Source organism: Pagrus pagrus, assembly GCF_965226575.1.
Source record: "Pagrus pagrus genome assembly, chromosome: 14".
Taxonomy (NCBI): domain Eukaryota; kingdom Metazoa; phylum Chordata; class Actinopteri; order Spariformes; family Sparidae; genus Pagrus; species Pagrus pagrus.
In genome coordinates, this window is record NC_140198.1 from 30,805,712 (window position 1) to 30,820,619 (window position 14,908).

Consider the following 14,908-nt stretch of genomic DNA (forward strand, 5'->3'; position numbering starts at 1 on the left):
ACGTGCAATAGATGTCGCATGTACAGAGAAGATCAACGAGATCACAATGTATACAATTATAATGGATGGTTGACAGGAATGAAAGCACATAAAGAGGCATCACAGCAACAACAATGAAATGCACATGGAAATGTGATTACTAGTGATAACAGTAGTAGTGGTTAACGGTAAGGATAGTATGTAGTAATGCATTACAATAATAGTAGAGGAACGTCTGTAACAGAGATATGACTAATATTAGCAACAGTAGTGGTGGGTGTCAGGCAGGGCCATGGCAGTAGGCGTATTTATGTAATAGCCATTATCATGTGTTGTGTGTGGTTGACACAAATTGTCCAGTAGGTGGCACATGTCACATGTATGTAATTTAGGTAGGAAATTGTCATCATCCCAACCCACTATACAGAAGAAGCTGGCATCATGATAAGCAGACTTTATTTCAATGGCACATTTTATACAAATAAATGCATCTGAAGAACATTTAATACAAGCAAAACAAAGCCAAATTCCAGGTGCTAAGATGTCTTCGTGGCTGCTGTGTCTTCCCAGTGAATGCGGCATGTGGCACATTTCAGTGCAAGTAACTTCCTAAACAATTAGCAGGGCACCGCAGGGATGGAACCCCATCCCAGTATACACCAGGAGTAGCCAATACCAGTGCCTTTTGCTTTTTGCTGGAATATGACAGGTAAAGCAAAACCTACATTAGCAACAGCATATGGCAGCATGACATCATATGTTACAATGACATCTATAAAATCTGTAGTCACGAATGGAGGAAAACTGTGCAAAAGATGTGGTTAGAAGGAATTGTGTAAGATGCCAAATCTTGTTTAATACTTGGACTATGCTGTTGTAATGTATGAAAAGGAACCTGTTTTGGTAGAACATAACATAAATGACATAACATACGTACATACGTACATACGTACAGACATACAATCTCATGTTTTATTGTGACACACAATTGATTAAAGGTTATATAGAATCTGTTGGTATTGTTATTATTAGTAGTTTATATTAATTAAGAAGATTACTGTTGTTAGTAGACACATCATCAATTAACTAGCAAGTAAGTCCTATTGGTAAGGGGAACAACTGTAGAATAACACTGACTAACAGCTGACATGGCTTCCAAGTACTTCATCTGTTATGTAACAACACTTCTACTGTTAAAAGAACACACAACTGCCTCATGATCACTGAAATATGTAGGGGAAACAACACATTCAATGTCATATTGTGTACTTTTCACATACACATGATCAATTAATGTCCCTTTCTCTGTAGTCGGTTGCGTGACACATTGAACATAGCCTTTGTTGGTTAGAAATTTGCAGGTAGTTGTTGATTTGAATATATTCTCGTTGAAATCGCCCATGACAGCAATATTGCTATATTTAGCTTCTAGCCAATTCAGCAAGGAGCCTAAATTCTCTGTAAACAAAGACATGGGATATGATGGTGGACGATAAAGGACTGCTATTAATATGTCATATGTTACACTATGACACATTAAACATTCCAAATTGAATGGCGGCATTTGCGGGATAAGAAAAGCTGATTTCTCTGCACTGTACAAGCCAACCCCACCATGTAGTTGTGCTTGCAGTGCAGTCAGTGCCGGGTGGTCGCTACTGTACGATACACTACGAGGTCTACTATGAAAAGTAAAGCCATCAATGTGTACCGTTTCTAATGATGATGCAGGAGATAGCCAGGTTTCTGTCACAGCAATACAGTGTAACTGTAAATGCTGTGTGCATGCAGCCAAATCTGATTTGTGTAGACTTAAACTTTGGACATTCATTAAAAAGACATTACAGCTCTGTGTGTTTAATGTACGCCTAATGCTTTTCTGTGTCAGGAATGGTGGCATACTCAGAATTGCATCCTTAATATTGTCTTTACAATAAATGGCTGTTTCCTCAAAATCTTGAATCACCAAACCTGACAGATTTCTAACACGACTTAATGCCACATATGCCTGGCCTGCAGCAAAAATCTTGCGGAGAGACACTACGGCACTATCGACAGTTAAACCCTGTACCTTGTGTACAGTACACGCCCAGGCAAGTCTAAGTGGGAACTGACGACGTACACCACCTCTGTTGGTAACCCTTTCTTCCTCAGCTTCAATACCTACAGCATCTGTGAATGCTGTCCTCCTCTTCGCACCAACATTTCTGTCATCAAACGTCACAAACACTTTTAGAGGAAACGTGTTATTCTCCAAATAGGCAATGTCTGTCATTATGCCACAGACACCATTAACTAAACCATCTGAAACATCCACGTTTTTACATAGCATTACACGCGCACCCTTACCCAACATCAACACTTCAGCTAAAGATGTGGTATAAGTTCTTCTGTGATGATTAGATTTGACTTCCAGTTTTCCAGTCACCTTGTTATTGACACTGTCTTGCGCATGTATGGTGACATAATCCTGACATGCCTGCAATAGCACCCTGTCATTGTGCGCATTCACTTGTCTATTTGTAGCAAAGATGTGCAAAGCTGAACTATCCTCACCCGTTTCACAACGCTTCAAGGTGTCAATGTCAGTACTTAACATAGCTGTCCCTTTGGAACGTGTTCTAACCCTGTTTAACAGCTCGGCGAATACATGATCTTTTTGCCTAACCACTTCTGTTAATTCTACTACCTGAAACAAATTAGACCACAAGCTGCCTCCAACATCCTCCTCATAAAGAGGCTTTGCTCTTACTGGGGGTAGTTGGTAAAAGTCTCCTACCGCAATAACACACACATTCCCAAATGGCGCGTCTCCCGTCTGCTTTATCTGTCTCAACCTACCATGTACATAAGTCAACAGTCTGTTATCTACCATTGATATTTCATCAATGATCACTATCTGAAGATCACTGAATTTAGCACGCAATGAGTTCACTTTTGCCTCACCCAGAGGTGTGTATGGGAGGCGAACATCTGTGCCAATGCTAAAAGTGTTGTGAATGGTAGGTGCGTGCAAATTGTACGCTGCAATCCCTGTAGGAGCTGCCAACAACACACAAATATTGTCAGGCTGACGACAGACTGTTGACAACAACCTTGATGCCTCATACTGGATGGCTTTAATTAAATGGCTCTTCCCAGTCCCTGCACCACCTGTAACAAACACATGCAGCGGATCTGGCTTATTCCCCGCTAATCTACCTAAACACCACTGTCTAACTTGATACAACACTGACAGCTGAGTCTCATTCAATGACCTAATCAGAGACAAGCCATCACTCCTACACATAGTATTATTCCTCTTTTCCAGTTGTGTCACATTCTCTCTACGCACTGCTAATTCAGGGATACTTGCCTCATCCTCGTTTTCCACTGGCTGCGCTTTCTCTAGCACTTCCTGCTGACACTCTAAACGTTCGACTTCTTGCTCTGGACACAACTGTCCCCAGGCATCTTCTGCTATTCCTTGTGCAGTCATCCTATCCTGAATATCATCCAACTCGTCAGCATTGATTTCAAACTTGCTTCGATTCCGATCTACAATGTCTTTAACTGCATGCAGTGAGCCATCACTCAACGTGACACGCGCATCCTTATAAAACTGGCCAAAGGTTTCAAATTGAGCTGGTTTCAACTGTGCATCTGAACGATACGGCAAAAACAACTGCAGGATACTCTGATAAAACAACTCAGGATGTTTGGTTTCAGAAAAGCGCGCATAACGAATGACAGCAGGTTCAGTACGACTTCTCTTCATGACATATCCCAAATTGCCTTGTAATTTAATGCGATTTTTCACTGCGACTCAAAATGCGATATTCTGACGCAAAAGTTGCGATACACATGTCATCAAAAGTACTGTTGGCAGGCCTGTTCTTGTAGCGATCTACTAAACCAGTCATCCAGATAGCATCAGAGGCACAATCAGGAGACATAGCCTTTTGCCTCAATACACTTCATGGCAAGCTCATTTTAACAATATTTTTCCCTGTAGGCACAAACACCACCTTTCTTGAACACTCTTTCAAATGCATATTAGTCAGCCTGTACACAGCCTCCTGAGCACACACATCCCTGTTATGTAGATATACACTACCTAAACTTTTCAATGCCTCTTTTGCAGTGACATTATTGTCCTTAGACGCTTCTCTCTGGGCATTCCCTAGCAACAATCCGATCTCTCTCTCAGCCTTAGAGATGTAGGAAATAATATACACAATGCACGCGTACGCATCAACGACAAATTGGACATCCAAATTGGCATTCCAACATTTCAATAGTGGCTTGCTATACTGGTTCACCCACACTTCATTTGCCTGCCTTTTCAACACTATAGTTGTCTTCTTAGCTATTCGGTTATATGCAGCCTCCAAAACTCCTTGATTAGTCCCTAAGTCCTGCAAGACATCCTCAATCCTAACATGGCTATTGGCCTCTGCTGACACAGCACTCTTGATAATTGTCAGGATTTTTTCTGCGTCCTCGCGTTTCATATGAGCCACCTTATTCCGTCTCCGTTTACCACATGTACATGCTGCAGATTCCTCACACTTACATCCATATTTCTGGTCTTCCTCTGATGGGGTACGGGAAATAAATGTACGCGCAGACGGCACTCTTGGAAAGTTGAAACGACAAGCACTGTTATTCTTTTTACAGCTTTTGGAATGCCTCTTTGAATGCTGCTGTACAGATGTGACAATGTCCAATAATGTCTCATCTTGTGACGGCAACTCGCATGTGACATACTTGTCTATAAATGCCACTACTTCCTCATCAGTGTTTTTATCAATGACTGGTGCATTCTCAATCCAAAACAAGCAATGTACATGTGGTGAACCGCGCTGCTGAAATTCGACACGATAAAAGTAATCTACTATCTTGCCAAGAGGCTGTGAAGGAGACATAAGGACTTCCCTCAAAAAACAATGCCAGCGGAAATCAAACATTCTCGCTGCAGCTACGGGATTACGCCGCAAAAGTTCACACCTGTCTGCCCACTCTAAATCTTCTACTGTCTGCGACCTGCCTTCCTGTTTCAAAATGCTGGACAGTAAATTTTGCCAGCGCAAGTCAGCCGAAGAGAAGGAACAAAACCAAGTAGGTAGACCTAGCTGACGAACACAAGCTACAAGGCCACGCTGTGCTTCTTGCCAAAAAGCTGGCGTACCTCTAATTGGTTTCAGGAAACGATACCCGTCATCAACCTGTAACATCTTCTTCAAAGACTCCTCATCATTCACAAAATCCCTTACACTCTCACTGCCCTTCTGAGAGGCACCACTTGTCCCTTTCCTTAATGCTATCGACACATTTGATACAACCTGCTGTAGCTCTGACATGTATTGGGCAAAAAATATATATTCCACATTGTGGGCAAATCTCCCATCAGCATGTAAAATCCTGTTATTTAAATACCGCGACAACGTCAAACGATTAGACCTATGAGCATGAAATGTATTAAGTCCTTGTGGAAACAACACAGGGAAACATTTAGCCTCATTAGCCTGATCAGACAGTAGCTTTACAGGATTGTTACCTTCTGCTGGAGCGACATTCAAAATATCATCAAAATACTGATCTAATGTTTCCTGACCTATATCCATAGGCATAAGACATGTGTCCTGAAACATACAATGCTGCTGTCTATCATGCAAAAGCTCATCTTCAGCTACTTCAGCAGATTCGTCCCCACTGTCTGCATCACCTTCAGCCTCCTCTTCCTCTACCTCATCTGCCTCTTCTTTACAGAACTCATTAAGCCAGTCTTCATTAAATTGTATATCTTTATAATAGTCATTTGTGTCTTTTAAATATTGCAAAGCCCGCTTTACGCGCATAGTATCCACAAACTGATACTCATAATGCCCTTTATACGTGAGCTTACGCTTCAACTTTACCCGTAACAAAGACCCTTCCATATTCCAACGTGGTAACAAATTACTTGTCTGTACTATGTTGGCCGGAACACATGTCACTGGTCCATGGACTCCATTCTGACCTCCCTTAGGTAATGCTAACATTTTCATAAAAGGGATGTGCAATGCAACGAGATGCTGCTCTAAGATATTCAAACAGGCCAACACTTCTGGAACGGGAGCAACACTCAAACTATTCACTGAACACTCAGGTGGCAGTACACCTTTCCTTAGCTTAGAATGACAACTACAACAACACAACTTGCCTCTAGCAGAATCTGAGGGTTGACATGGCAGTGCACAGTCATTGCTACATTTGTGCAAGTACTTTTCGCTAATACACGTCGCAGCTAATGCAGCTAATGCATCACTCTTGCCATAATCCTCCCGTGTACAATGTAACACCTGGTGTGCAAACAACAGTCTATGACAAACACTACACACAAAATCAGGGCCATCTTTCACCTTGTCCAAAAACTGCTTCATAACTACATCAAACTGCTTTAGTTGCTCTGCCTTTTCTAGCCGTTTCAATCGGTTAACAGCTGCCACATGCCTTCGATGCTCCATGTCTCCATGATACTGTGCTTTACTCCTGGCTTTTACATTCTGCCTGTGGAAATCATTCTGCCTGTACTGCCTGCTACTCAGCGCCTGCACTCTATGTCTGTGCAAGATATTCTCCTTGTACTTCACAATACTCTGGCCCTTAACTTTCTGTTTGTGCAACACATCATCACTATATTTCCTGTTAACCTGTTCTTTTATTTGACTCCTATACATGTCATCCACAAGATATTTCATGTGCCTCTGTTGCTTCTTCTTCTCTCTACACAGCGCACTGTCCTGATATTTCATCAACTGTTGTAAATACTTCTTCTTTTTCACATACTTTGAGACACAACTCACGTCTTTAGTAACGTTACTAGCACTTGTGGTATTACACTCAGCTCTAGCCAATGGAGAACACGCTTCGGTGCGTGGTCTCATATTGTAACCTTCTGCACTTGAACTGTTCACATTGCAGAACCCATAACAATCACCCGTTTGTGGCTTATTCACACATACGACAGTTTCGTAATGGTTTCCATGGCAATTTTGCACGTAGATCCCCTGTACTGGCAATGTACTATGGTTATTCCTATATTGTAACCATCTACCATCACAGTATGTAAAGACATCTACTCCTAAAAAGTCAGCGGCTGCCTGAATTTCCACTTCTGTAGCCCAACTCTGCACACATTTCATCTTAGAAGACTTCACATAAGCAGCCACTGAAGAATACTCACTTCTCAAAATGCTGTTATAAGCTGCGGCATGACTTTCTAAGTGCTTAACAACAGCAAGTCTGACTTTCCTATGGTAATCCTGCGTACCACTAACAGCAAAAGACACTGCTCTAAAGAAACAGTTACCATCAGCATGCATCTGCTCATTCTTACACGGAGCACCCAATAAGCCACCTGCTGTAGACACAGTGTCCTCCGCTTTTTCAAAGTCCACTCTCAACTGTTTACATAAACTGTGTGCTACGTCTTTACTAAGAGGATTAAAGTGTAGCTGTCTGGATGACACCTCACTGCCAAGCACTACATCCCCATCTCCTGTCTCAACATCATGTCTTAGCCTTTTCTTACCTACACTACATGGCCATGTCAGCTTACGTTTACTACATCTCTGTCTGAAGTTGCCAGCATTGCAACTGACACAGACACCCGTTATCTCAAAAGGATGCTGCTGTCTACCTAGAGAGGTTGACAACTTGCACACATGACGATACAGAGCCTCATCACTACTACAATACACAACTGTACTTGTCCCGTTAGCATCTGGCATACCAGCAGCATTGCGGGCATGAGAATCCACCACTGCATACTTGTCACCCTGCCTAATGACAGCACATGAGCTACTAGCCACTGTCAACAAACAAGTGGCGTACTGCTTACACATCTGTTGCAAACCTGTGCGCAGAGAGACATGTACCCCCCTTGTGATAAGCTCGCCCTTGGTGATACCAACTGTTCCACTAACAAAGTCATTACCATAACGGAATAGAAAATGGTCTCCATCTAACACATGCTCCTCTGGCAAGTCTGTAACACACAACATGCCACTGATGCCCTTGACATCTCTCAATGCTGTGTACAACTTGTCGCCCTCAACTACAGCCTTGTCTAGTGTCGTACTATCCCATGAGAAGACGCTCCTAACTGTATGTAATGCTACGCTAGCCAAACCTACAGCCATACACTGAAGCCCTGCATATTTAAATGTAGTACTCCCCTGATGAAAACTGCCTGTCACAGAGGACTGCACGTTCACTGATGTAGAGGCCTCAGGGTGAGCTGCAACTACATCGTCATTGCTATCAGCAGACACTGCAACACTTGGCAAACCAGGTGATTCCATTGCAGCGTTGCACGGGGACTTGCGCAGCTGAAAACCGCCGGTGTCCATCATAACCAATTCCCAATCACTTGGAGATGCTGGCTCAGAAGGGAGGAACTCCACTCCGGGTGATGCAGGCTTCACCTAAATGCAATTGAGAAACACCAGACATTAGTACTACAAAAAATGTACATTAATCCTGTGTCACCATTCTGCTGGTGATACAGAGCAATCATTGTCATGGCTACCTGGCAATGACATGCACTAACGAACTGACCTTGCCCTGTATCACTGTTGCTCCAGTAACAGCTGACGCATTAACAGACACCTCTGGGAGTGCTGGTGGCTCCACCTGTACACAAGCAGAACACTTAACATCAAAGACAGTCATCGGTGAAAACTATAGCACAGCATATACTGATTTAACAATGACCCAATAACAAACACATAGTCAGCAGCCTATGTCAATCAAAAGGATTCATAAATCTTCATTACCATAGCCATACCTACAGCTTGCCAACATGTCATTGTAATAAGCCATTACATTATTGAGTGTCGCTACATATTAGCAAAGGCAGGTCATCACACAGCAAGTGTTACTTTGTTATGCAAGGAAAATTATAAGGCTGTGATGTGTGTACATGCTTCGATACAATATACGTGATAAGTAAATGGCTGTGCTCTTCACTCTTACAAGGAGAACACTTAGTCATATGTACCAACCTTGCCCGCCAACACCATCCCAGCACTAACAGCAGACTCCACCGGGACTGGTGTAGCCTCACCCTACAGAAATGGCACAAAATATGTCACAGTTCATTGTTTTGCACTGTTACATGTGCAATGACTTTGACAGCAGTACCATACTAACATATTCCCATGACATGTCTACATCAATATACATAGTTATCGTAGCAAATTGTGCATGCTAATGTGACTATGGCAGATAACACTCCATACAATGACACACACCTTTGGTGAACTGCTCGTACTGGCTACAGCAGAGGACCCTCCTGCATCACCAGGCTGGGTAACCTGTAAAGTACATAGGTGTTAGACTTAGCCTATACAATGGCTGGTAGCATTACTATAGCAGCAAGGGAAATGTATGCGCTCACATCATAAATGATTACGTACAGATTATAAGTGTGTGAATTTGAAGAAGTGTCCACTGTCTGTATTTGTAATGACATTTCACTGTAATACAGCTACGTATTGATTTGCTCCTTATATGATAGTGTAACAGAAGCCATCACCAAATACATCTACAACAGATGTACTGCCAATGCTGTCAACACTTGTCCGCTAACGTGTTGCGTTGGAGTGCTGCTGGTATACATATGCATACACTTGCAGCTCACATGTACATCAATATGTCAACTTGGTACGGTAATGACTACTGGGTAACATCATATAAAACTATTCACACTACAGGAGCATACAAGAACCACATACCTTATGCTCAGCACATGTTGTGACGACACCACACTGCTGCTGCAGCTGCAGCTGCTCAGGTGTCTTAGGTTTGGATACCTGTCATGACAAATAGGATAACTTGTCTGAGACAATGACAAAGCCACGATACTTACACCTTATGTATTCTACACGAAAAGTAATTGCCAAATACACAGCCTGCATAGTAACATAATCTCCTATTCACTGTCTACTAATCCCCCTTCCTGTCGGCAGGCACAAAACTTCTTCATTTGTATACCCATATATGTACACAGAAGTTGTGACATATACAACAACTACATGTCATTTCTATGTCTAGCCACTAATTGTAGTGATGTCAGCATAGCAATCCTATACTACCTAACACTATAACACAGACTACATAAACACAAGTATTCTTTCACAAACCTGGGTGAAGTGCTGCCTCCTCTGTGAGGTGGGAGCAAGCCGTCGTTTCCCCACCTTGGTGACCTATACGACAATTGCAATACGTAGTATTAGGATCATAGACATCTACAAGCATAAATACATTATAGCACATGCAATGTCTGTATGCCTACTCAGAGTACAAACAGGACGCAATAATAGTGTGGCTGTATTTTCTCTCAGCCTCTCCAACACAGGTGTTGTAACTTCCTTACACTACTGCACTTCCTTATAGACATGCTAAATATGCCAAACACATTGTCTGCCTTTGCCATTTCTCTATCTAGTACTTTCAACGTACCCTTTTCGTTTGAGGCACAGCAGGGGTGACTGCAGGCTCAGCAGGTGCTGCTACATCTGCTTCAGCTGCAGCCAAAAATGCCTGGTCAAACCGCACAGGCGACAGCGGAATGAAGCACTCGCGCAAAACCAGCTGCGGCGCATCCACCTGTGACAGAACAGACAAGGACTACAATGACTAACTGTCTTTTTTCGACTAAGTGAACCGGCTGCACAATTATTTGTCAACACAACACAATGCTACTGCACACAACACTAACCTCATGATGCTTTTGGCTTTTGGGGGAGGCGCTGTAGGGTCCAGGTTCCCCAGCCAGAGTCACCTTTCAAACACAATACAATACCCGACATCAGTCTCATACATCCAAAAGCTGTCACACTGTCTACTGAAACATTGTAATCAGTTATAAATTTACTTTCTATATTACACTAAATAGTTTATTACCTTTTTGTTGCCTCCAACAACACCAAACCACTGGAGTGGGTTTTGTGGTTGTGTCACCTTGACTTCCCCAGTCACAACGACTCTTGGCCTGAAGTGGCGAATGGGTGCGGCTTGCCTGGGGGACACCTCTGGCTTGGCTGCTGCCTCCTGCAACCGCAAATATGCACAGGAGGCCAGCAGAGACACGAGCTTGGGCATTCCCGCGTCGTCGCTCAGGTGGACCTGCAAAGACAACACATAGCAACAGCCTGTTACAAACACTATGCCTTCTATCTCATGTGCAATGCTTTTAGCTTGTGAAATGACTTATCACACGTATTACTCCCTCTTCCACTTATGCCTCGCATGTGTACTTTCAATATACATATACATATACATATACACACACACACACCAAAATAATGTCTGTACTTACACCATCGCCTCCCCACAGCTCCCGCTGGCTAAACGGGAAGTCTTCAGCGATGTCGTAGTACTTGACACCTAAACAAGATAAGCAGCATATTCATGACATAGCTCATGTATGGTGACAATGGCCACTCAGACGATTAGGTGACCTGCTGTGTCTACAATAGCTCAACAATGACTAGCAGTTAGCGCTGCTCTTCATCGCAGCATGTCTACAACAACAGCCACATTGATATGCAACAGCTGCTTATCGTAAACACATGTGTAGCAGTAAGCGCTGGTCTTTATCGCTGCTTGTCTAAAACAAAAGCCACATTGATATGCAACAGCTGGTTGTCGTAAACACATGCATAGCAGTTACCGCTACTCTTCATCGCAGCTTGTCTAAAACAACAGCCACATTGACATGCAACAGATAGTTGTGGTAAACACATACCTAAAGCTTTAGCCTGTTGGCGATACACGTCACTCAGGTGAGTCTGCAGCGACTGATCCACAGTGCGCCGCGGAGGAAAGCCCACCACGTAAACCTACAAAACACAGACACTTATTACACACGACATTCCAGCTGAAAGTATTACTTTATGAGCGTCCATAATTAGCGTTATACTAATCATAACACAACGGCACCGCCTCGAACAACACATACAACGATGTTTTCGAAGCTTTCATTAACTACACATGTAGCCGACACCGAAAAGGCTTACCTTTTCCCACCGACTGCAGACGGCATGAAGGAGGCTGGCAAAATCCAACCCTGCCTGGGTGTAGGTGTGGGACGCAGTCAGGTCGTTCCCCGGAGCCAGCACGCAAACAGCGTCGGGCTCCACAGGCAGACGTGCCTGCTGAACCTCCAGGCGCAGGTCAGCTGCAGTGGCGCCCGGCGTCGACATGAACCCGAACTCGACCCGGCCCTCTGGAAGCGCCACAAAGCCATCCACACAGCTGCGCAGATGGGAGTCACCGACCACCAGCACCAACTAAAACGACACAATACTGTCAGATCTCTATTTCCATCATGACTTGTGCACAGAGGATGCGTTTCTCCGTTGTGTTATCGTTCATTCCTTCATGCATGCACTCTTACCTGCTTATTGGGGGACCGCGCCGGCAAGACCAACTTGTGCTGCTTTCCCGTAACAGGAGAGATTGGCCATGCGTGAACACGATGCCTGAGACCGGTGCCACCATCTATTGACCACACAAATAACCGCCATTAATGCCACAGAAACACACAAACTCTCACTCAGAAACACAGACACTGAAGGAGACAATCGTGAGATACTTACATAAACTCCGATCCTCAGTGGCCGGTAGCGGGGTGATTTGGCCAGCCCTCCAATTCAGCTCCCTCCGCTTAGCCACCAAGGAACGCTTCCAGTTCTTTCCACGCGGCATCTGAAAATAAACACAGCAAATATTATGTCAACATGCATGCTGTATCAAAGAGTCTTAACTCACACACTGTAGCCCAGTAACTTCAGAAGCAGTACTTTCAAAGCAGCATGTACGCAAACTATCATATTCCTCACCTTGCTAAATCGCTAGACACAGACAGGTAGATGAAAGTCGATCAAAGAGTGAGCTCTGCAGGTTGGACCAACAGAACAACATCTGATCTGCGACTCAGCTTTTTACCTGCCACATCGGTGGGCGGAGTACTCCTCGAAACCAATCACAGCTGTCTGGAAGCCACCGCCGCGTCGCTGCGGCCAAGGGGCGTGTCTGATTGCCTTTGACGTAGCTGACGCATGGTCTCAGTTGAATACTAGTAATTGCCACTACATATAAACTTTATACTTTACATTGTCTCATTAGGGCGAAATGTCACTATTTTCCGAAACTATGACAGCCATGCTTTCGCCACAGTATTGTCGTCACGTTTGGGGAAGGCAGACAGGGGAATCCCCTGTTTACTCTGTGACGTCGTTGTTACAGCAACAAGATGGCGGCCTCCTGCTGTTGTTATTCCACTAACGCTGTATGTTACCAGGACTACATCTAACGACTCGCTACACGACATCATAGTGGATGTGTGACTTCGTGGGTTTTGGAGAATACTGGATGTCAACTTCCACTACTACCAGCAAATACTCATAATACAGTAAATCTCAATCAAGTCATAACTGCTAAGACGCACAAGTTCGGTTGTGATGCAGAAGGCCAATCTAACGCTGGCTTCCCCTTTCTTTGCCCGTGCTCTCTAACCTCGCCCTACGCGACTATGTAGCAGTCTTGATTTTAGCCTTAACCTTATAATGTATACACTTCACCTAATAACTGGCATGCATGATAATAAACTATAAAGATGTCTTTACTGAAAAGCACACCAGTGACACAACACAGCCACCCACCTAACATGAAACCCTTTGAACTCGCTCGCACTGACAGTGTGCTACCAAACAATGGCTAGATGACGCCAGACAATGTCATCACTCCATTTCATGAATGCAGTACGACCTTGCCTGTTACAACCCTCTCCACTCCCTGTAACACATCACACCTCTCCCTACTCACAGGTTAACTTGCTGTGTGCCATTTGGGTGTCATGTAATGCTGGATGTCTACATGAGCTTATCACTGGCGTCTGTGATAATACTATATATCACAATGTCTATGTAACTGCAAAGGCCACAACTGCGCTTATTAATGATAGCGACGGGGATTCCTCTGTGTGAGGTGCCACTCACTTTCTCTTTGCGTTACAGCCATCTCCACTCTATTCAGGAACTGCCATATCATACCTCCTTTGTCATAAAGCCACTGTTACTTTGCCTGTTTACTACTGTAAACACAGGGCATGCCTTTCCTTGCAACAGACATAGCAACAGAGCCGCATCTGCTCTGAGTTGCTTCAACTACGTCCGCTGACATCGGTAGCTGTTGACCCGCCAGCGAGAACTGAACTCCTCACTGCTCTGATTGGTCGCTTGGACGGCCGTTATGACTATAGCCGAGCTGCCTATAAATGAGCGCGGACGCCCGGCCCGTCACTACAAGCTATCCTACCAAGATCAAGAGCTCTCGTCTCGTCTCGACCGTCACTACACCGGCATTCTTCGCTACACGTGCAGGTAAGTTCTTTACGTCTCATGCTACTCTCTCAGTACAACCTATATACTCATATTACACTCGACAGCTGACATAGCCTTTGCTAGAACTTATGGCTGTGTTTATACGTTTGCTCGCCGTCTCAATTTCGCCGCTTTAACAAAGACACAGCCTTGAAGCCTACTTCGCTCATACTCAGCCTTTGGTAGTTGACAGAGAAACCAGCAGCTGCAGCCGGCGAGCCGGCTCCTACAGAAACGTCACCGTACACATCCTAATGATGACGTATGTGTTTCTTAAAAGGGCTTCCACATATTAGGCTGAGTACATGCGCTAATCCTCCGCTGTTGATGGTGAATACAAACAGCTGCTGCTGCCAACGCACCCCCTACTACAACTACGTCACGGTACACGTCATTACAGTGACGTGTGTGTTTTGTACTAGGGCTTTCCCGCTGTCTTCCTCTACGCTGACACTTACACCGCTGACTGATTCTTATCATAACGCCGCTGTTATAAAGCCTTAGGCTTGACATCC

General features: G+C 44.1%; 1 protein-coding gene across 1 annotated transcript; it reads right to left on the reverse strand.

The window, feature by feature from the left end:
- Window positions 1-464: 464 nt before the first annotated feature.
- On the reverse strand, window positions 465-12,950 carry LOC311270044 (uncharacterized protein). The gene is made up of 15 exons (XM_084374666.1): window positions 12,852-12,950; window positions 12,609-12,717; window positions 12,407-12,510; window positions 12,027-12,299; window positions 11,756-11,849; window positions 11,327-11,394; window positions 10,912-11,133; window positions 10,727-10,789; window positions 10,468-10,614; window positions 10,149-10,211; window positions 9,741-9,818; window positions 9,258-9,320; window positions 9,009-9,071; window positions 8,563-8,637; window positions 465-8,429 (listed from the first exon to the last, which is right to left on the reverse strand). The coding sequence occupies exons 2-15, from the start codon at window positions 12,715-12,717 to the stop codon at window positions 3,936-3,938; spliced, it is 5,916 nt and encodes a 1,971-aa protein (XP_084230792.1). The 5' UTR covers window positions 12,852-12,950; the 3' UTR covers window positions 465-3,935.
- Window positions 12,951-14,908: the final 1,958 nt, after the last annotated feature.

Bases quoted from the DNA above. Each gene is read 5' to 3' on its own strand.
- LOC311270044 (XM_084374666.1), bottom strand. From the start codon at position 12,717: ATGCCGCGTGGAAAGAACTGGAAGCGTTCCTTGGTGGCTAAGCGGAGG. The intron at 12,300-12,406 runs GTAAGAGTGCAT...GTGTCGTTTTAG, and splicing joins CGCGGTCCCCCAATAAGCAG to TTGGTGCTGGTGGTCGGTGA. The intron at 9,321-9,740 runs GTATGTGGTTCT...TGTACTTTACAG, and splicing joins CAACATGTGCTGAGCATAAG to GTTACCCAGCCTGGTGATGC.